The sequence below is a fragment of the Lonchura striata genome, chromosome 26 (genome assembly GCF_050655825.1).
Source record: "Lonchura striata isolate lonStrDom1 chromosome 26, ASM5065582v1, whole genome shotgun sequence".
In the NCBI taxonomy this organism is placed as follows: Eukaryota; Metazoa; Chordata; class Aves; order Passeriformes; family Estrildidae; genus Lonchura; species Lonchura striata.
Genome location: NC_140728.1, coordinates 7,215,801 through 7,237,061, shown reverse-complemented (window position 1 = coordinate 7,237,061; position 21,261 = coordinate 7,215,801). Strand labels below are relative to the sequence as shown.

The 21,261-nt window shown below is 53.8% G+C and overlaps 2 protein-coding genes across 6 annotated transcripts in view; both read left to right on the top strand.

Moving 5' to 3' along the window:
- Positions 1-5,651: 5,651 nt before the first annotated feature.
- On the top strand, positions 5,652-16,703 carry AMPD1 (adenosine monophosphate deaminase 1). 3 transcript variants are annotated; one of them, XM_021535291.3, is made up of 15 exons: positions 5,652-5,803; positions 8,681-8,855; positions 9,350-9,512; positions 10,872-11,034; positions 11,217-11,436; positions 11,794-11,923; positions 12,585-12,779; positions 12,992-13,123; positions 13,204-13,367; positions 13,489-13,615; positions 14,020-14,183; positions 14,527-14,647; positions 15,084-15,257; positions 15,671-15,781; positions 16,432-16,703. In XM_021535291.3, exons 1-15 carry the CDS (start codon positions 5,782-5,784, stop codon positions 16,585-16,587), a joined length of 2,217 nt encoding a protein of 738 aa, XP_021390966.1. In that variant the 5' UTR covers positions 5,652-5,781; the 3' UTR covers positions 16,588-16,703. The 3 variants fall into 3 exon arrangements, with proteins under 3 accessions (XP_021390966.1, XP_085417506.1, XP_085417507.1); XM_085561380.1 differs by lacking the exon at positions 5,652-5,803 and adding an exon at positions 7,538-7,652; XM_085561381.1 differs by lacking the exons at positions 5,652-5,803; positions 9,350-9,512 and having other exon boundaries at positions 8,730-8,855.
- A 301-nt stretch (positions 16,704-17,004) lies between these two features.
- Positions 17,005-21,261, top strand: part of DENND2C (DENN domain containing 2C) — a 29,014-nt gene continuing 24,757 nt past the window's right edge. The window contains exon 1 of one of the 3 annotated variants that reach the window (XM_085561377.1): positions 17,005-17,102. In XM_085561377.1, coding sequence (XP_085417503.1) covers positions 17,018-17,102 — 85 coding nt within the window. In that variant the 5' untranslated portion in view covers positions 17,005-17,017. Of the gene's footprint in view, positions 17,103-17,146; positions 17,339-21,261 lie in introns of those variants that run through there. The other 2 variants (XM_021535293.3, XM_085561378.1) reach the window with 2 other exon arrangements.

The window sequence follows — 21,261 nt, the reverse complement described above, 5'->3', positions numbered from 1 at the left end:
CTTGTCAGGGAAGGAGTGGGGGGGTGGGGTTGACTCTGTCAGGGGTGCAGAAAGTGACTGCTCCATCCCTGGCAGTGCCCAGGGCCAGGTTGGGCAGGCTTGGGGCAGCCTGGGACAGTGGGAGGTGTCCCTGCATGGCAGGGCTGGGATGGGATGAGCTTTAAGGTCCTTTCCAACCCAAACCATCCTGGGATTCTGTGATGGAGGGGAAAAGGCTGAGAGCTGCCACAGGCACCTGAGCCAGCTTGTGATTGCAGGGTCCTCAAAAAATGAGGAAGGAAATGAGTTCAGTGATGGCTCCACAGAAGGTGTGGGACAGACTGGTGGAATTCTGAGCGAGGAAATTGTGAACCATTCCCTCCAGCTGAGGGAACTGAGCTGAGCCAGTTCCTCCCAGAACAAAACCTCCTCCCTTGGGTCCCAGGTGCACACGTGTAGTCACTGCTCCAGTGCCCTGGGACGTCCTCCCCTCTCCTTGTGCTGCTGGGGCTGCTCAGGCAGCAGAGCTGAATTCCCAGCGAGGAGGAGGAGGAGGAGGAGGAGGAGGAGGAAGGAGCCTCAGCCAACAGAGGGAGCATTTGGTCAGTGCCAGGCCCGAGGAGCAGGGCAGTGCAGGAGGCTCAGTTTCAGGCTGTTGGTGTCAGTCACACATCTTCATTTGGAGGGCTCGATTTCAAATGGGCACTGGAAATCAGTAAACAGAGAGAGAAGAATTTTTTCCTTTTAAAGTTGCTTACTTAACAGTCTTAATTCTCTTCTTGGAATGAAGAGGATCAAACTGCATCACATTTTCTTTATCTGCGATAATCCTTATAAATACTCTTTTCAATTTATTTTAACTTTGACTGACGTGACTGGTAAGAATTAAATCCACAAAAAATTTAACATAAAATATTCTTTTCCAGCAATATACACACAATGGTGAGCAGAATTGTGGGGACCATTGGCTCAAGTTTGATGTTGCCCAGAGCAGCTGTGGCTGCCCCACCTCTGGAAGTGTCCAAGGCCAGGATGGAGCAACCTGGGACAGTGGAAGGTGTCCCTGCCCATGGGATGAGCTTTAAGGTCCCTTCCAGCCCAAACCATTCCACGACTGATGTGATGCTGCAGGTTAAACCTGACAGAGCTGCCACCACTGCATAGCCAGGGCTGAGAAAACTTTGCCAGGAGGATTTTCTGTGAAAGCCTTCCCTGTGGGTCTGCTCCTGAAGAGGGGTTAATAAAAAAACCCCTGGGAAATGAGAAAAACTTTTGGGGCTCACACCTCCTCATGCAGAGCCAGCAGGAAGGGGCAGTGTGGAGTTGTGAGGACACTGAATGGTGACATTCTGTCACCCAGGCCCATGGATGGGGTTTGATTTCTTGGGAAATGCAGGAATTTGTTTCCTGCATTTGTGAGACATGGGAAGCCTCTGGCATTTGATGTTTGAAGGGTGTCTGGTCAACCTGGAGAATTATTTGGGTGGAGGTTCATCACAGCTACGCTCCACATTCCCCAGCATGCTCTGGTTGCCATGAAAATGTACCAGCTGTAGCTCCAAAAGCTGGGAATTCTCAGCAATGTGTGGGAACTGACTGGAAAATGCATCTGCTGCTCTTTGCTGTTCCCTTTCTCTTGGGCTCTATAAAACCTGAAAAGGGAGAAAGCCCTGGTGAGGATAAGTCTGCATTTGTGTCACCTTTGGAACCTTTTGAATGGATTTTAGGACTTTTTCAGTTTTTAGGGTGCTGCAGAGATGACCTGCAGAGGTGACACTTCCAACTCCATCAGTGTAGTTCCAAATCCAGCAAAAAAAAAAAAAAAAAAACAAAATGAGGGTGTTGTATTAGTCAGGAGTGTGAACTGAATGGTTGTAATTTGTTTCCAACTGCCTCACAGAGAACTCTGGGTTTGGTGGCAGCCAAGAACTGGAAGGACAAAACCCTGTGAACTTTTGGGAAAATTATTTAGAAGATAAGCACAGAAGGTTTTGCACAAGACAGGTCCCTGGAAAAGGTGGTTTAGTAGATTTGGTCCAAATATTGTTATTTAGAACAGCACAACTCTGCACTTGTGCCAAGGTGATTTAACTGCCTTGATGGGCAGAACAGACATGAACAACTTTTGAGGTAAAATATTAAAAATATTAAAATATTTTAAAAGGGTAAAGCTCTTGTTCAGAACTTCCAAGTGCCAATGACTGGAACAAATGTTTCTGTTGCTGTGGCTGAGCACAGCTCAGTGGAGCCAGTGGAATTCTGTGGTTGTTTCTCTGTGTCCTCACTCAAACAACTTTCTTGCTCAAACAACTGCTCAGATTCTGTCCTCATCCTTGCTGGGACTTTGGATTTTAAGCAGGATGTTTAAGATTACATCATTTTTAGTGCAGCTCAGCCTTCAAATTGGATTTCAAGCAGCCTCAGGCCTGTGGGGGAAGGAGTGCAGTGGAAGTTTGAATCACATTCTGACCTGACTGTGCTCCTCAAAAACCCCAAACCTTGAGTGTGTGCCTGTGTGTAACCCTCAGGATGGTGGGGAAATGTTGGGATCTGGACTTTTAACCCAAGGGCTAATTTGTTGTCACTGTTTAATTATTTGCTTTCAATAATGCATCTCTTTTGGTTTGAATGGAAGTAAATTATTTTGCTTCTTAAATAACTTTTTTAAAGAATAAACTTTGAACTCTTTGGTTGTTTGAGTTCTGGGCATGGGATCCATGAGAGGCTTACAGGAGGTTTATCACAGTGCCCTCTGCTTTGCCTGTGGGCTGGGATTCAGTCCATTCAGTCGTGGGCCAGGCTCAGCTCTATCACAGATGTGCCCTAGAGCATCAGGGAGAGTGGCCTTGAGACTGCCACAGCCTTGGGCCAGTCCACTTTTAATGACTTCATCAATCTGCATCTTGCTGCTGCTGAATCTCCATTTGCAGTGGTGTCCCTCATGCTGATTTATATTTAAAAAAATGTAAATCAATACTTTACCTGATGTTCCAATGGCAAAACCAGCTATTAAATTACTGCTGTGCCCAAATAATGCTCTGTTAGGCTTTTAAATGGCTTGACTCAGTCTTCTAAAATACTTCCCTGTTGCCTTCCCTCCTGCAAGAAGGCAAATTGTGTCAGAGCACACAGTCAGTAAATGTGCTCCAAGGGTATTTCTCCTCAGACCTCGTGTCAAGCATCTGAGACCTGGAGTCCAACCTGGGTTTTGTGCCAGGAAATTAAAAACAGACCCCCAGGAGCAGGTCCAGCCTGTCCCCAGAGCATTCACACCCTGAGCTGGGTGCTGAAAACCCGGGGGTTTCGTGGCTTGCAGGGAAGGTTTCCCTGCCATGGATTTGTTCCCTGGCCCTACCCACGAGCTCCCTGCAGAGGAACTGGTTTTGGCTGTGCCCTGGAGCTGGTGGGGTCTGTGCAAGGTGAGGAGAATCTGCTGAGGGTGTCCCCAGTGCTCCATCAAAGGCCCAGGTGGGATCCACCTTATCCCCTCTCTGGTCAGACTCCTCCTCTTGAGGAATTAAAACCATTTTCTGGCAAAGTTTGCCCCACAGCTGCCCCTGTGCTGTGGGTGCAGGGCCAGGCAAGCTGGAGGAGGATCCTGCTCGGACCCAAGCTCCCAAATTTCTGGTCCCACCACTCTTGGCTGGAGCTGGGTGGAACCAGGGCAGCTCAGAGGTAAAAGTGGGGGGGTTTGGAGGCACTCCAAAGCCTCTGGGTGTGAATCCCTCACTTTCCAGCTGAAAAAGAGTGGGAAGACAGGCTGTTTTTGTCAGCCCTTGAGTTTGCACAGGCCCTGGGTCTAACTTTAGCACAGCATGCCCAGGCTTTACTCAGATTTCCACCATGAGCCCACCCAAGCTCACCCTGTGATTAAAAAAGCTGAGGGCTCAAGACACGATCAAGATTCTCTTGAGGAAGATGACCTCTGCATCCTAAAGGTTATTTTTGGTTTCAGATGTGAATCCCAAGATCCCAAGGAGGGTTAAGGGTTGATAGAGTCCTTGTGGGAGAGCAAACAAGAAGAGACAGATTTTATAGCCCTTGAATGAAACAGTTAAACAATAATGTGCTGTGGAGACTCTCAAACTTGGGGATGGGTGAAAGCAAGAAGAATTCAGAACCTGAAAATTTTATCAGCATGAGAGGGAGACCAAAGCTATACCATCATCCCAGCTTTGCCCTGGTGCTGCACCTCTGCAGTTGGAGGGAGGAAAATTTATATTTTTGGGGAATAATAGGGAAGGGGGGTAAAATTCCCTAAATTCTGGAGAATTTCTCAATTGTCACCCAGCTTGTTTTGAAGTTGTGCCCATCAAATAATGGGAACATCTGTTCCAGAGAATTCTTGGATGCTGTGGAAATTATTTCAGCTGGAGAAACTGCAGCAGCTCACCTCACTTCACTGGCTGTGCCACAGGATTCCTGTGCTCCTAAGGACAAAATCCATGGCTTGTTACTTCCAGCTCTGCATTTTATTTTATTTGTGCAGGTGACTCTCTCACCTATTCCAGCTTTCTTCTTGGACAAAAGCTTTCCATAGCTGCTCCTGCAAAACATGGTACAGGCATCCCTTGGATGCACATATAATTCCAAATAATGCTGTCTGTTCCAGGTGGTTTTTCTGTTCCCTTCAATGCTCTGACCAAAGCCACCCTTTAAACCAGAGCCAGGCTGTGCCCAAATGCTTTGTCCTATTCCAGGACAGCTTTCCAACGCCATCAAAAATGAAAGCACAAACAGGAGAGACTCTGCTTCACCTCAAATCTATTTTATCCCCCTGACTTGCTCAGTTTCACCACTTCCCACCAGGAACCTGAATGAGGAGCTCAGAGTTATCCTGGCAACTGCAGGGCACAACAAATTCTGGCCTTTCTCTTCACACAGGAGGTGTTTTCCAGCTGCAGGTGAGATCTGAAGAAGGTTTGAGGCCACCCTAAAGGAGGGTACAGCCCTCAAAGCCAACATGCTGGAAACAACCTGCTTGAGATGAAGGCAGGAGGTGCCTCCCAGCCTGAGATCTGCTCTGCCAGAGCCAAACTGAGGCAGGAGCTCCCTGACCCCCCTTGGGTTTGACTGAGAGCTGCTCAGATACACCTTGGTTGTGGCTCAGCACGTACAGAACTGATTATCAGATCAGCATTGTGACACCAATCTTGGAAAAGGCAGTTCCTGAAAAGATCAGGAACGAACTGTGGCTCCTTGCACCTCCCTTTTATTAGTTGGATTCAGCTGTGAAGAAGTGAGGACATCTGGGCAGTCCTGATGGTAAAATCCAGGCTCTCAAACACATCCCTCCCTCAGGAAAAACCTCTGAACAGCTCAGGTGAGAGCACGTGGTTTGTACCTATCCACAACCCCTGTTCTGTTTGGGAATTTCCTTTAAACCTGTGGTTCAGCATAGAAGACATCAGGTTTAGTCTCTCTCAAAAGACTGAATTCCCCAGACCACATTAGAAAGGTGCAGCTGCGCTAGAAAGCAGAAATCTGGCCAGACACCAGCTGAAACTTCACAAAATGTAAAATGCAAACCTTACTTAAAGAAAAAGATTAATCAAATTTGATTAATTAAATTAAATAAAATTTAATTAAATTTGAGCCCTGCTTTCACCTGTTTCAGTTCAAGTGTTTATGGCTGCACTTTAAATAGTCCTACAGTTGATCTCCACTCTCCTTTTAGAGTGGGAGAGTCTGATTACAGGGAAGGGAAAGCAGTAAAATTAGTGTTGGGCTGCCAGGCAGTCACTTGGCCCCTTGTGCTCGGGAACTCTGGGGTGTTATTGAGGCTCTGCAAACGCTGCTGCGATGTCCCGGGTGAGAATTCCAGGTAGGTCTGAAAGCCAAGTGTGAGCCAAGGGGCCACAGGGCAGATTCCAGGCCCACAGCCTTGGAGATTTGGATGTGTGATGTCCAGGGGACCTCTCTGGGGCCTTTGGGCATTTTTCTTCCTGCTTGGTGACATTTTTGGATAGTGCAGTAAAGAAACGGTGTTATTGTTTAAATCTTCCTCTGCTTGTGCTGAAGGAAAAGATTGCCTCTCCTGCAGCGTAATGTGTCCTGTAATGCCATCATTAAATCCCTGTGGAAGGGCTCTGAGGGATTTCAGGAATCTCTGGTCACTCACTCTGAGGGATTTCGGGAATCTCTGGTCACCCACTCCGAGGGATTTCGGGAATCTCTGGTCACCCTGGTGAAGCTCAGCTGTGGGGATGGGAGCAGGAGCTGGGCAGCAGGAGCAGGGCCAGCCAGGCTCTGCAGGACAGTGCAGAGGGACATGTGGCAGGTGACTGCAGAGCCCTGAGTGATAACAGCACCAAACAGCCCTGATAGGAGCATGTTTGGAATTGCAGGGCTGTGGTGTCAGAGATGCTGTCCCAGCACGTGAAGCTGGTGTTGAAGCCTAGCCCTGCACCATCAGTGGGAGGTTGTGAACCTTCCTGAGTGTAATTTCCATCCACTAAAGAGATGAAAGGTCAAACAAAGCATTTCTGGGATGCTTTGTAGGTAAATAATACGTGGAGTCAGGATTCTGGAGGGTGTGTTCTGCAGGCTGGGCTTTGGGAAGTCGGCAGCTGTGAGGCCAGAGCTGCAGCCTGAACTGCTGGGTCAGAGGGGAAGGGCAGGAGCTGCAGCCTCAAAATGCTGCTGCCAGCCTGCCTGAGCAGCAGAGAGGAAATGTGGGGCTGCAGTGCCCCAGCTGCCTGATCCTGTTGGGGAATAAGGGGAGCTGTGGGCACAGGGGGATGGAACTCGGCATCTCTGACATGACCACCCAAGCTGAGGGCCACAAAGGAGGGCAGGAAGGGCAAAAAGCAGCAAAGCCTGGTGCTCTGAGTCTCTGGGATATCTGCTTGCCTGGTCAGCAGAAGGCTGTGCTGCCCTCCCTGTGTCCCTGCTGTGTCCCTGCAGGTGCAGGGAGAGCCCTGCCAGGCCAGCTCGGCCTTAGCACAGGATGCTGCCTCTCCGGTGTGCAGTGAGAGGATCTGGGTGCTGGAGGATGCTCCACCTTGGGCACTGCAGGGAAAGCAGGGACTGTGCCAGGCAGAAGCTGTGCCAGAGCCACACTGGGCTGGATGGGTGGGATGGACCTGCAGTGGGGTTTGGTTCCACGCTGAGGCATCACCGAGGCTCTGTCGAGGGACAGGCAACGCACAGTGTCCCTCTTTGTGTTCCTCAAAGTCACAACTTCTTCTCTGCCTTTTCCTTCCAGCACCTGAAGGGGCTACAAGAAGGCTGGAGAGATTTCTCACAAGGGCAGGGAATGACAGGACAAGGAGGAATGGTTTTAAGCCAAAGGAGGGCGGGTTTTGATGGGATATTGGGAAGGAATTGCTCCCTGTGAGGGGCGGGAGGCCCTGGCACAGGTACCCAGAGCAGCTGTGGCTGCCACTGGGCCCATGGAAATGTCCAAGACCAGGATGGACAGGGCTTGGAGCAACCTGGGACAGTGGAAGGTGTCCCTGCCCCTTAAATGAGCTTTAAGATCCCTTCCAACCCAAAACATTCTAGGATTCTCTGATTTTTTCATAAGTGGAAGGATTTGGCTAAACTTGTACTTTGCAAATCCCTTTTTAAAGACTGATGAGGTGATAAGGCAAAAATACACTAATTTTAAGGGGCTGATCACAACAGCTTTTATTTTGTCTCTGTTTTATCTCAAACAGCAGAACAGAAACGTGAGTATTGCTGGGTTTCTCTATGCTCTGCTGTATTACTGCCTAGACATGATCCCTGGAACCAAGCAGCAGTTACATGATCATGTAGATCATGTAGACTGTGAAGATCATGTAGATCATGAAGATCATGATCAGGGTGATCCTTCAGCTGCTGGGAAATGCTGTTTCCTGGCAGTGCCAGCTCTGCCCATCGGCGTTACACAGAATGGTCCCACCTTTTGGTCCTTTGATACAGCACCAAAATATGCAATTTGTTAAATATCATTCTAGCACCCCGAGTGCTGTTGAGAACCCCCTGTCTGTTCTGCTTTGGTCCTCACCTGTGACCATGTCCTGTGTGACACTCGATGGTGAGGTCCATCCTTGGGCACTGATCCTCACCTTGCTTCGTGCCCAGCTGCCAAAACCCCTGTGCTGCCATGCAAACATCTGCTTCTGGGAGCTGCTGCCAGCAGAACCCTTGGGTTCTTGTTTTATGGTGTTCTGTTGGCATTGGAAGGGCTTTTAACCTCCCTTGTTCTCCTCCATAAAGCTCCAGCCAGCCCTGTGGCACCTTTGAACGTGGTGGGCAGGGAGTGCCCAGCTGGGAATGCCCTGACACGGTGGGAACTGAGTGCTCGGGCTGCCAGCTCTGCCCCATCCATGCCTCTGTCTCCCCCTGACTGCTGCAGCAAGTGGATTCTGGGCTCCCTGGAGCCTTAAGGGCTCTGCCACATTTTCCCTCTTCCTCCCACTGCATGTTCCCATAACTGCTCTTCCCAAGGACCTGCTTCTCTCTGGGCCTTTTGGCAGCATTCTTGGAATGTATTTACTTGTCCTGCTGTACTGGGGGTACATCAAGTTATGTCTCCAGCCCACCAGGTGTGGCCCGGCCTTGCTGCAAATCTGGGAGGTGGCTCAGAGTCTTCTCTAGGGTGTGGGGGCCACGAGGAAATGGCAGCTGAGCACGGAGCTGCCTGCAAGGGGCACCTGCCTGTTCCAGTGGCTGGGAATCACCTCCCTGTGGGACGCTCAACTCCTCTTTGCAGATATGGACGAGTCCCTGCGCTCCTTCGCCGAGAAGGTCTTTGCCTCCGAGGTGAAGGATGAGGAGTCCAGGGGAGAAATCTCTCATTTTGATGTGGAAGAGATCTGTCCCATCTCCCGGCAGGAAATGACAATGCACATGATGCTCCAGGAGGCCAGTTCCACAGTGGAAATGCGGTGAGTTCCCAGGAGCCCGGGCAAGGAGAGGAGCACAGCCTGCACCTCCCGGCCACAGCAAACAGGGGGGATGTAAATCACAGCTCACCACACCTGTGGAATAAATCCTTGATAATCCCAGGGCATCTGTCAGGTACTCCAGGATTTCCTCTCCAACTGCTTCCACTGTTGGACAGAAAGCCATTCCCGGGGCGTCAGCACAGCAATGGCCACAGAGCTGTTGGGGAGGGAGACTCTGGAAAGATGCAACTTTCTCAGAGCAGACAGAGAAATATTCCAAGTGTCCTGGGTTTCCACATCTCCTCCTTCTCTTTAAACTTCCTATTTTGCATGCTGTGGCCAGTGCTTCTGGCAGCGCCTGTTGGAGGTGCTCAGAAATGCCCGGTGAGCGGATCCTGCTGTGCACAGCTGGATCACGGCTGCGGGCAGTGCCCTGGCCCTGCAGCCGTGTGCGACCATGGGACGGGGCTGTTCGCCTGAGCCTTTCTCCGCAGCAGGAAGAAGCTGATCCGCATGAAGACGACTGTGCTGGCACCTCCCATGGCCCCGGGGGCAGTAGCCAGCCCGGCTGCCCCCGATGCCAGCTTCGCCTGTCCCCAGTACCAGACTGTGCCCGACTTCCAGCGGGTGCAGATCACTGGGGATTACGCCTCTGGGGTAGGTGCTTCCGTGGCTGCTCCCTTTCCACCTCTCCGGTCCCTGCCTGTCCCTCAGCACTCAGTGCCCACTGTCAGGGTCAATCAGAGTCTGTACCAGCTGCAGTGGGGAGGCTTCTCCCAGCTCAGTCTGTGCCTCATAAGCATCTGGGGGTGCCCTGCTGCATCCCTGGTGATGCAGAGCTGAATTCCTTAGCAGGAGCTGTGGGGTGCTGCATATTCCCATGGGATACTCCAGGGAGGGCCTGGCAGGGCTGGCTGTGCTCACTCTGTCACATCCTCTCTGCTTGCACACAGCTCTGTCTGAGGTCTGTGCACATCCAAGGATCCCAGAAGAGCTGAGGGAAGTCACCAAGCCCCTGGTACAGGCAGGGTCACCTAGAGCCACTTAACCAGGACTGCTATCACATCCCGGGCTAATCCTGCCTCCCTCTCCTCCTCAGCCTCCTATTACATTGGTGCTGCTTCTAAGAAGCTGCTGGAAGTTGCTCAGCCTGGAGCTGTCTAGCAGAGGGGATCTGGAAATCCCTCCTTGCTCAGGCACTGAGCACATTCCCCCTGCCATAAATGTCCTAGCTGGGAGTGCTCGTTTCCTGACCTGCTCCACTCCAGCCTCTTCTGACTGCCCAAAACACTTGTCTGTGCAGTAAATCAAAAATCATTGACACACAGGGTTAGTGCATGTTGTTGTTCCTGCTTCAGTTTCAGCCCGGGCTCCAAAAATAGCTTTAATGTTTTGCCCAGGCCTGGCTTCCATTTCAGGGTCAATTACTGATTGCAGTGAGAAATGTAAGAGGGGGAGACATTAGAATTCCCTGGTTCTGCAACCAAGTGCTTCCCTTTGTCATGCCTGGGTCTCTGCTTATCATCCCTTCCTCGCCCTGCTCAGGCAGAGTGTAGGACATTGATATGATATGATTTGATATATGAAATGATGAGATATATGAGATATGATTCTATGATATGGCAAGAAAGTTTGAGAGGGACGTTTTACAATACCATGTAGTGACAGGACAAAGGGGAATGGCTTCCCACTGCCTGAGGGCAGGGTTAGATGGGATATTGGGAAGCAATTCCTCCCTGTGAGGGTGCCCTGGCACAGGTTGCCCAGAGAAGCTGTGGCTGCTCCATTCCTGGAAGTGTCCAAGGCCATGTTGGAGGGGCTGGGCGCACCCTTGGATAGTGGAATGTGTCCCTGTCCACAGCAGGGGCTAGGACAAGATGAGACTTAGGATCCCTTCCAGCCCAAAATGTTTTTTGACATTTATCTTGCTGTGACCAAAATCTCCCTCCACCTGGGTGCACCAGGGTGCCTCTTGGACACACTGTGTGGTCGCCTTCAGCATCCCCTCCCCTGCAGGTGACAGTGGAAGACTTTGAAGTGGTGTGCAGGGGCCTGTACCGGGCGCTGTGCATCCGGGAGAAGAACATGCAGCAGTCGCTGCAGAGGTTCCCCAAGACGCCCTCGCAGTACCTGCGCGCCATCGAGGGCGAGCCCTGGAAACCCAGCGACGCTGGCCCAGGTACAGCCAGGCACCCCGGGGGCTTCCTCTGCCCTCAGCAGGGCAGGGCTCAGGAACTTGCCCAGGTCCCCTCCTTGGTGTCACAGTGGCGGGGTGTCCCTGCCTGCTGCGTGGGGTGGGGGAGCAAGGCAGGCCTGGGAGGTTTGGGCTGGCAGCCTCATGGAATTCTCCTTTTGCTGCAGTGTTCACCCCCCCAGCGAAGGATGGACAGGATCCTCTGGACAGTGGGAAGCTCCCTGAGAACCTGGGATACCACGTGCAGATGAAGGACGGGATAGTTTATGTCTACGCAGACAAGGCAGCGGCTGAGAGAAATGAGCCCAAGGACCTGCCCTACCCCAGCCTCGAGCACTTCATTGATGACATGAACTTCCTCCTGGTCCTGATTGCACAGGGGCCTGTGTAAGTGCACAACCCACCAGGTCCTGCCTCGGTGGGCAGAGGGAGGTCAGGGCAGCCCCCTTCCTTTCCTGGCAAGAGGGAGGAACCTGCTGGTGACACACCTGGCTGTGCAAGTGTCCTCAGCACTTGTTAGCCCTCTTGGTTTGGGTCATGCAAAGCAGCACTCAGGCTGGAGACAGGACCTGCAGATAGGCTCCCAGCTGGCCAGCCTTCCTTCAGAGCTCTGTAATAGAGCCAAGGGAGGCACCTCAGGGGAGCAGGGCTGGCCAGCATGAGCCCCTGCACCCCAGGTGGAATCTGTGTCCCTGTGCTGAGGGGTGAGGAGCCAGTGTCTGTTCTGCCCTTTGCTCTCACCAGGAAGACCTACGCTCACCGGCGCCTCAAGTTCCTCTCGTCCAAGTTCCAAGTGCATGAAATGCTCAATGAGATGGAGGAGATGAAGGAGCTGAAGAACAACCCCCACCGTGACTTCTACAACTGCAGGAAGGTAAAAGGCAAGGCTCAGAGCCCCAGGGACCCTGGAGAGGAGCTGTTATGGTGCCTGCCCCTACCTGGGAGCCGGATGTTAGTCCATGTCTGTAGCAGCAGCACTGCTCCTGTGAAGGGGATGTGCTGCCTTCGATGCTTTTGGCAAAGCTGTGCCCTCTGTGTTCTCCTGCTGGGCTGAGCCCTGCTCCCCACACAACGTGCTCACCTGAGGGGTTTGTTCACCCCCTGTGATGGTACCCAAGCATCCCAGCTTGAAGGTGTCCTATCATTGCTGGGATCCCCAACTCAGGAACAATGATGTGCAGTTCTCCAATGATTTCAGAAGGCTAATTAATTACTTTATTACACTATAATACACTAACAAGAACTATCACTAACTACCTAACTAGAAAACCCATGACTCTCTCCAGAGAGTCCCGACACACACATGGATCTAATTGGTCCATGAATCCAAAACACCATCACCAGAATCCAATCAAGCAATCACCTTGGGTAAACAATCTCCATACCACATTCCACATAGGCACAAACAGGAGCAGCAAGTGAGATAAGAATTGTTTTTATTCTCTTTTCTCTGCTTCTCTCAGGAGAAATCCTGAGAAAACCAAGTCTCTGTCCAGAGGGCATGTGAATACCACAGTGTCCCTCTGTTTTCCCAGGTGGACACGCACATCCATGCTGCAGCCTGCATGAACCAGAAGCACCTTCTGCGTTTCATCAAGAAATCCTACTGCGTGGATGCTGACCGCGTGGTCTATAATGCCAAGGGCAAACAGCTCACCCTGAAACAGCTTTTCCAGCAGCTCAAACTGCACCCGTACGACCTGACAGTGGACTCCCTGGATGTCCATGCTGTAAGTGGTAGGACATTTAATTTAAGATCACTCTTGGGCCACTCTTCCCCCCATGGCTCTTGCCTTCCCTGTGCACCCACACTTGTTGCATGCACTAATATTTGTGTCAGGGTGCAGCAGCTCCTGGATGTGCCATTTTGGGTGGTTTGGCTCAGCCCCTGCTCCCTGCCAAGCTGTGAGGGCAGTGTTTGAGCCTGATCTCCCTGCTGCAGGGCCGGCAGACATTTCAGCGCTTTGACAAGTTCAATGACAAGTACAACCCCGTGGGGGCCAGTGAGCTGCGGGACCTCTACCTGAAGACGGAGAACGCCATCAATGGCGAGTATTTTGCTACTATCATCAAGGTACGGAGAGAGGGGAGGAGAACAAGGTGAAGCTGTGCTGCTGCTGTGGCTTCCCTTGCCATGGTTGCTCTGGTTTGCAGGAGGTTGGCTCTGACCTGGAGGATGCCAAGTACCAGCACACGGAGCCCCGGCTCTCGATCTACGGGCGGTCGCCTGAGGAGTGGGCCAAGCTGGCCAGCTGGTTCAACACCCACCGGGTCTATTCCCCCAACATGAAGTGGATGATCCAAGTCCCCAGGATTTAGTACGTGCTGCGGGGCTGAGGGAGCACTGTGCCTTCTAGATTCCTCATCCCTGAAAGGGTTGCGGGGACAGTGGGCCATGCTGTCCCTCTGGTAGCAATTAATCCCTGTCTCTGTCCACAGTGACGTGTTCAGGTCTAAGAATTTCCTTCCCCACTTTGGGAAAATGCTGGAATATATCTTTGTTCCTGTGTTTGAGGCAACTGTCAATCCCCAAGCCCACAAAGAGCTGAGTGTCTTTCTACGCCATGTGAGTGTCAGTGGTGATGTTGTCAGGTGTGGGGAGAACTCACATTCCTGTTCGTGCACAAGAAACGGGGTATTCCCTGACATGGGAATGACATCAGTGGGCCAGGGGCTCTGCCTCACTCAGGTGAAGGGAGGTGTGGCCAGAAGTGTGGGGAAGGGTCAGACTGCTTGGCCTGGCTGCTGCAGGGCTGTGAATTCTCATCCACTCATCTCCTGGGGAGGTGTGAACTTTATTCCTGTCCTAGACAGTGCTTGGGGGGTGTGAGGAGCGAGGGCACCCTGCCCTTGTGGGGCACAGGGGCAGAGCTGGGCTCTGGTGAGCTGTGGTGGGGCAGAGTGAGCCCACCTGGGCATGACAAGGTGGGGAGTGTGAGATGCACCTCTTTTTGTCCCCTTGCCAAGCAGATCACAGGCTTTGACAGCGTGGATGATGAATCCAAGCACAGTGGACACATGTTCAGCACTAAAAGTCCAAAGCCAGAGGAGTGGACTTCTCAGAAGAACCCATCCTACACCTACTACATCTACTACATGTATGCCAACATCCTGGTGCTGAACAACCTGCGCAGGTGAGGCCTGGGATCTGCCAAGGGGCTGCCTCGTGCCTTGCCTCAGTTCTTTGGTTGTTGGTGTGGAAGAAGTGGGGCTCTCCTCGCTCTGTATTTGGAGCATCACATCCCAGAGCAATCCAGGCCCCCCTCGGTAGGAGGGATGATGGACTGGGGAGAAAGTTCAGGGATTGCAGAGATGCATCTATTGCACACACAGAGGAGAAAAGAGAAGGAGTAATGTGCTCCTAGGTCAAGCTGGATTCCCGGGGACTCATGGCAGGGGCAGAGCTGGGCCTGAAGTTGGGTCCAGCCACCCAAGCCTGCTGTTTGCCTGCTCTGAGTGCTCCTTCCCTGTGCCCAGGCAGCGTGGCATGAACACGTTCCTGTTCCGCCCGCACTGCGGCGAGGCCGGGGCCGTCACACACCTGCTGGCGGCCTTCATGACAGCTGACAACATCTCCCACGGGCTCAACCTCAAGAAGGTACGTGGAGCAGGCTGCCAGGAGCAGCCCATGCATGGCAGAGCAGGAGAAGTGCTCCCAGTGCCTCAGGTAGCTGGCAGTTACCTGTGCCTCTGCTTTACACTGACACAGCCTGGCTTCAGGCTGGTGTTAAATGGTTCTCTGGGCTTCTCCAGGCATATCTGGGGATGTGGCTGAGTACTGTATTCGATTTTGGGGGTTTAGCCCCACAGACCTATCACAGAATATGTTATCACTAGAGCCAGCTGAGCCTGGTATCAGACAGCTCCCTGGCTTCTTGTGCTCCTTAGCCTGAAGCACTGATTGCTGGCTGGCCCATCTCTCCCCTTGCACACAATTCCCTGGCTGGGACCAGCCTGATCTGAGGCGTGACCCTGGAGAGGTGGAAGGTGCAGCAACTTTATCCCTAACGTGGTACCTCTGCTCATCTCTGCAGAGCCCGGTGCTGCAGTATCTGTACTTCCTTGCCCGAATTCCCATTGCCATGTCCCCACTCAGCAACAACAGCCTCTTCCTGGAGTATGCCAAGAATCCCTTGCTGGACTTCCACCAGAAAGGGCTCATGGTGTCCCTTTCTACAGATGACCCCATGCAGTTCCATTACACCAAGGTACAGTGTGAGCTGAGCGCCGGGGCTGGGACTATGGGGCTGGCACTGTGTGCGCCTCGGTTTTTTTGGAAGCCAGTGGCACTTGCAGAGGGTCCAACATATGCTGGGCCATGTCCCCTTTCTCCAGCAGATGTCCAGGTAGAATATTAGGAAAAATTTCTTCACTGAAACAGGGGTCAAGCATCTGAACAGGCTGCACAAGGCAGCAGTGCCTGAGAGTTTTCAAAAAATGCAAACACATGGCTATTTGTGATATGGTTTAGTGGGCACGGGGGTGTTGGTTGGAAGTTGGACTTGATTCTGGAGAACTTTTCCAGCTCCAATGATTCAGTGGCTCTGTGAGCTGTGGGACAACCCCTGCAGAGCACAGGCTGTGCTGGCAGAGGCTGCTGACCCCTAACCCCGTGCTGCAGGAGCCCCTCATGGAGGAGTATGCCATCGCCGCCCAGGTATTCAAGCTCAGCACCTGTGACATGTGCGAGATCGCCAGGAACAGCGTCCTGCAGTGCGGCCTGTCCCACGAGGTGGGTGTCCTGTCCCCTGAGGAGTGTCCTGCAGTGTGTCCTGTCCCCTGAGGGGTGTCCTGCAGTGTGTCCTGCCCCATGTGGGGTGTCCTGCCCAATGAGGGGTGTGTCCTGCCGTATGAGGGGTGTCCTGCAGTCTGTCCTGCACCGTGAGGGGTGTCCTGTCCCCTGAGGGGTGTGTCCTGCAGTGTGTCCTATCCCATGAGGTGGGTGTTCTGTCCCCATGCAAGGGACACAGTGTGTCCTGCAGTCTGTCCTATCCCCATGCGGGATGAGTCCTGTCCCACAAGCTGGGTGTTCTGCAGTGTCTCATATCCCACGAGGTGTTCCTGTTCCATGCAATGGTGTCCTGCAATATGTCCTGTCCCATGAGGTGTGTCCTCTCCCACATCGTGAGTGTCCTGTCCCATGAAGAAGGTGTCGTTCCCACGCAGGGGTGTCCTGCAGTATGTCCTGTCCCATGAAGAAGGTGTCGTTCCCACGCAGGGGTGTCCTGCAGTGTCTCCTGTTGCACGAGGGGTTTGTCCTTCTGGGGAGGTCCTGCCCACGGCCTGAGAATGGCACCCAGCTCCACTCGTGGGCTCAGGGTTTCCTTCGGGCGCTGTCAGCGGGGCTTCTGAGGTCAGTACCGCTGTCTTTGCCTCTGGCAGGAGAAAGTGAAGTTCCTGGGTGAAAACTACCGGGAAGACGGGCCCGATGGCAACGACATACGGAAGACGAACGTGGCCCAGATCCGCGTGGCCTATCGCTACGAGACCTGGTGCTACGAGCTCAACCTCATCGCCGAGGGGCTGAAGAACGAATAGGCGGGGACCGGACCGCGGGGCCGGGGCCGTGCCGGACTGTGAGGGGGGCCGGGCCGGGCCGGGGCCGTGCTGGACGGTGAGGCCCCGGGGCAGCGCAGTAAAACCCCGTCCGTGAAGCGGCTCCGAGCGCCTGAGGGAAAGGGGGCGGGCCCGTCGCCTGAGTGACAGCCACGCCAGCCAATGGGCGGTGGTGCAGTGCGCTCTGGGGCGGGGTGAGGGTGGGATCTCATCTGAGTGACAGCCACAGCAGCCAATGGAGGGCGGCTCCGTGAGTGCCGGGAGCGTCCTGCGGGAGCGGGCCGAGGCCGCGGAGAGACGGGACAGGGCGCGGCGGGGGCGGGGCCTCTTTCTGAGTGACGGTCACGTCAACCAACAGGAAACGGCTCCTGGCGCTCTGGGGCGGGGGGGAGGCGGGATCACCGCTTGAGTGATGGCCAGAGCAGCCAATGGGAGGTGGTTCCGTGCGCGCCGGGAGCGTCCTGCGGGAGCGGGGCCGGGAGCGGGCCGAGGCCGCGGTGAGCAGCGGGACCGGGCGGGGGCTCCGCCGGGAGGGCGAGCGGGTGGCCCGGGGGTTGGGGCTTCCCGCAGTGGCGGCAGGCTCGGGGCTGCGGGTTCCGAGGGGTCCCCGTGCTCCGGCTGCGGACGGACGGGCGGGCAGCGGCCGGTGCAGCATCTTCCCCGTGTGTGAGGGGCGGAGGAGGCAGGTGCCTGCCCCACCTGCCCGGAGGAGACCCGGCTCGCTCGGGTCGGGGTGGGTTCGTCTCCCGCACTCGTGCGGATGGATGGCTGCGGGGAGGGTGCCGGGCGGGCACACGGGAGGGCCCCGCTGGCTTCTCCCGGTGAGGGCGATGGAGCGTGGGCTGCTCGGGGCTGCCGAGGGTCTCTCCCCCCGGGGCTGCCGAGGGTCTCTCCACTGGGCTGCCGAGGGTCTCTCTCCCCGGGGCTGCCGAGGCCGAGGGTCTCTCCCCCGGGGCTGCCGAGGGTCTCTCCCCGGGGCTGCCGAGGGTCTCTCGCCCCGGGGCTGCCGAGGGTCTCTCCCCCCGGGGCTGCCGAGGGTCTCTCCCCCCGGGGCTGCCGAGGGTCTCTCCCCGGGGCTACCGAGGGTCTCTCCCCGGGGCTGCCCGAGAGCCGGCCTGCTGTAGGTGCAGGTCACACCTCCAGAGGGTCTGTCCCCCCCGCAGCACTCTGGTTCTGTACAGAGCTTTGCACTACTGGGCTGGTTTAGGTCTCACTGGCTGTTTGTGTTTGTTGCATTGAGGTGCGGGGCTGGGTGGTTACAGAGCTCCTTGGGCACGCTGGAGCAGCCTCCCCCTGCCTCCCCCAGCTCGCTGCATGCACACACACCTCAGTTCCAGTGACATGGGAGGGTACCTGGCTGTGACAGAGCCCAGGCACTGGTGCAGCAATTCCTCCTCGCAGCTGGGACTGGCGTCAGCGAGTGATGGAAGTAGAAGTTGCAGGAAAACCTGCCCCTGGAAATGTGTATTTGAGCACTGGTGGCTGGAGGATCTGACCTGGATGTGACCTTGAGTCCTAGTGCTGTCCGTTGCTGCTTAGCAAATATTTTATCTCAGTCTTCTAATTGTAATAATCTAATATGGATATGACTCAGTGGGCAGCTCTGGAACACATTATCTGAATGGTGTCTGAGAGGTTTTCTGGTGCTGCCTTATTCTGCACCCTTTGAACCTCCTGGGGCTGCTGCCTCAGTGCTGCTGAGACATTCCCAAAGGAATGAGAGGTTGGTTGTGGCCCCACACAGCCTGTCTGGGGTGGCCCATGTAAAGCCACACAGGCTTTGTGACTTTCCTTTGGAACCTCACCTCTGATGGTGACACCAAGGAAGTGCTCCAGGATAAGTCATGATTGATTTTTAACTCCATGCCTCATTTCTGGTGTGCAGCTGCAGCATTCCTGGGGCTGGCAGCCAGCCCGGGGTGTAGGGGCTGAGTCAACTGCTGTTGTCAGTATTGCTACTCTGGGCATTCAGATACTGTGAGTCAGGTTAAAAACCCACGACTTTATAAATAGTACATTGTGGGTTCTGTCCATGTGCACCCTGGCGTAGCAGCCTTCAGGGCTTACATGTTGGAAGTGCTTTGGTTTGGGGTATTTTTATATCTTGAGGAAAAACTTGCTTTCAAGAAGTTGAATTTCATCACTTTAGGAAAGGACAGTCAGTAGAGAAGTCTTAGGACCCATGAGGGTCAGACTTAACCTCCTTTTCCTGTGTAATTTGGATTAGCAGCACATTTTCTGTGTCCAGGGGCTGTGGCCATGGATCTGATAAAGCAAACCTGCCTTAGCAGGAGACGCAGCAGCATGGAAGGAGTTAATACCTCGTGGTTAGAGTAGCTTTGTATCGAGATGGAAATGACTAAGCACTCTGCATTCCTGGAGAGTTACTTATTTTGATTTAAAACCATCTTGTTTGGTACTGCCCATGTCTTTGAGGCATCAGCATGGCAGAGCTGTTCAGAGGAGCTTCAGGGTAGTTCTGGAGAGGAACAGGATGGGAGTAGCTGAGAGCTCTGGAAGGGGTCCTTTCCCTCCAGGAACAAGCTGCTGGCTTCCCTAGACTGCACAAGACCAGAAACTGCTTTTTATTTGCCTGCTAACACAGGAGGCTTGGTGACAAAGGCTCTGGGATGGTTTAGGACTGCACAGCTTTCACAAAAGGATTGAGATTGCCTCAGAGCTGCACGAGCTGGTCCAGGCGGTGTTTGTGTTCCCAGGAGCAGGACAAGGTAAGGTGCTGTGTCAGTGCCTCTGTTCTCTCTGTGCCCCTGCTGCAGGGTGCTCGGGGTGCTGGGGGTTCCAGCAGCACAGCTGGTGGGGGGCCTGACCTCAGCACTAGGCAGGGATTTATCCTGGAACAGCAGAGCTGGCAGCTTTCTCTCCTTGGGAATGTGGTTTCAGGAAATGGAATTGTCTCCAGGCTTTGCATGGAAAATGTGTAGTGTGCTCTCTGGATTTCAGGGCTGGAAAAAGAGTCAGAGCTACCTGTCATGTGCTGGGAACGTGCCTTATTTTTCTGCTTTGGGAGCTTCCAAACAACGTGGGTCGGTGAGGCAGTCATTTGGCAGAAATGGGTGATGTTATGTCTAGAAATTATGTCATTTTCCCCCAAACTGCTGCTTCCAGTGAAATAATTCAGTATTCTTAACTAGACACTGATCTTCTCTAAGTCCTGATGCAGTAAGGATGATAAATTTGGCTTCTCTGGAAATACTGGGAAGTGCACTGGGGCCACTGAAGGAGTTTGGAAGGGAGGTCAGGATGGAAGCAGTCACAAGTCTGGTTATTCTGTGACAGGAATGATTTGTACAGTGCTTGATACAAGTGCTGGCTGCCTGACCCAGGTGGTCTCTGCCAGCTCTGTGTCCCTGAACTGTCTTTTAGCCTGTCCTGGACTACATTTAAGAGTTACTTAACTTGGATCACACCACCCCAGTGTGCTCTTTCTTCACCAAAGATCAGTCTCTGCTCTTGCCTGGGCTCACGTGATGAGCTGAGATTAAACACCTGGTTCTTGATAGCAAGCCTGGGCAGGTGAAAAGCTGCATTCCTCTCTTCCTTGGATGGATAGTTTGGAAGAGACAGTCCAGGGAGCAGCACTGAGTGAGAACTTTAGGTTTGTGCTCAGCTCTCCGTGGATCCCATTCCTGCATGTCCAAGGCTGGGTTGGACAGGGCTTGGGGCAACATAGGGCAGTGGAAGGTGTCTCTACCATGGCAGGGGGTGGAAGGAGATGAGCTTTAAGGTTCCTTCCAGTCCAACCCAGCCCAGCCCATTCTGGGGATTCTGGAATTCCATGTGGTGGCCGAGGCTGAGCTTCTCCTCCACGTTTCTCAGGTCCTGGTTGTGCCTTACCATGGGGGCAGGGGTAGAGGGCAGGAGCATTAGGCCATGATTTCAGCCATGGCTTGAGATGAGGAAGCAGAAATGGAGCTGTCTGTCTGTTTGTCTGTTTGTCTGAGGAAGCTGCAGCACAGACAGTTTTTGTTGCAGCCTTCCCAACAAGAGCCATGGCAGGAAGGATGTGGGATGGGCTGGCAGCCAGCAGAGCTGCCCAGCTTGGGCACAGCAAGGGTGGACACACCTGGAAAGCTGTGCAGGGCTACTCAGCCTCCTCTGTGCAGTCATTTGTCCTCATGGATGGTGGTGGGTGTCAGGAAAAGGTTCTTCCCCAGAGGTGCTGGGCAGTGCCCAGGCTCCCCAGGGAATGGGCAGGGCCCTGAGGCTGCCAGAGCTCCAGGAGTGTCCTGTGCAGGGCCAGGAGTTGGACAGGATGATCCTCGTGGTTCCCTTCCAAGTGTATTCCATGATTCTCTGCCAGGCTGCTCCCAGAGGAGCTCACAGCTGGAGCATTTAGGAGAAAACAGCCAGTGCTTTTGGAAACAAAGCAGCTGTGGGCACGGGCTGTGGGTGCAGGTGCTGGACTGTGGATAAACCCAGTCCTGTGGATAAACCCCTGCTCCACCCTGCGGGCTCCTTTGGGCTCTGCTCCCTGTGCCACCCCTGCATCCAGCAGTGCTGGGTTTGAAGGCTTGGCAGGCCCTGGGGGATCCTGGTGTGAAGCTGGGCTGCTGGGGAGGCTGTTTGAGCCCTGTCCCCCCTGGCTGTCCCCAGCAGAGCCTTGTCCTTTGCCAGCCAGGTCCTGGGGAGCATCCT

What these genes read in the sequence shown, in the direction of transcription:
- AMPD1 (XM_021535291.3), top strand. Translation starts at nt 5,782, where the DNA reads ATGTCCCGGGTGAGAATTCCAG. An exon ending in GTCCCGGGTGAGAATTCCAG is followed by an intron (nt 5,804 to 8,680) that starts GTAGGTCTGAAA and finishes TCCTCTTTGCAG; the next exon opens with ATATGGACGAGTCCCTGCGC. An exon ending in ATTTTGCTACTATCATCAAG is followed by an intron (nt 13,124 to 13,203) that starts GTACGGAGAGAG and finishes TCTGGTTTGCAG; the next exon opens with GAGGTTGGCTCTGACCTGGA.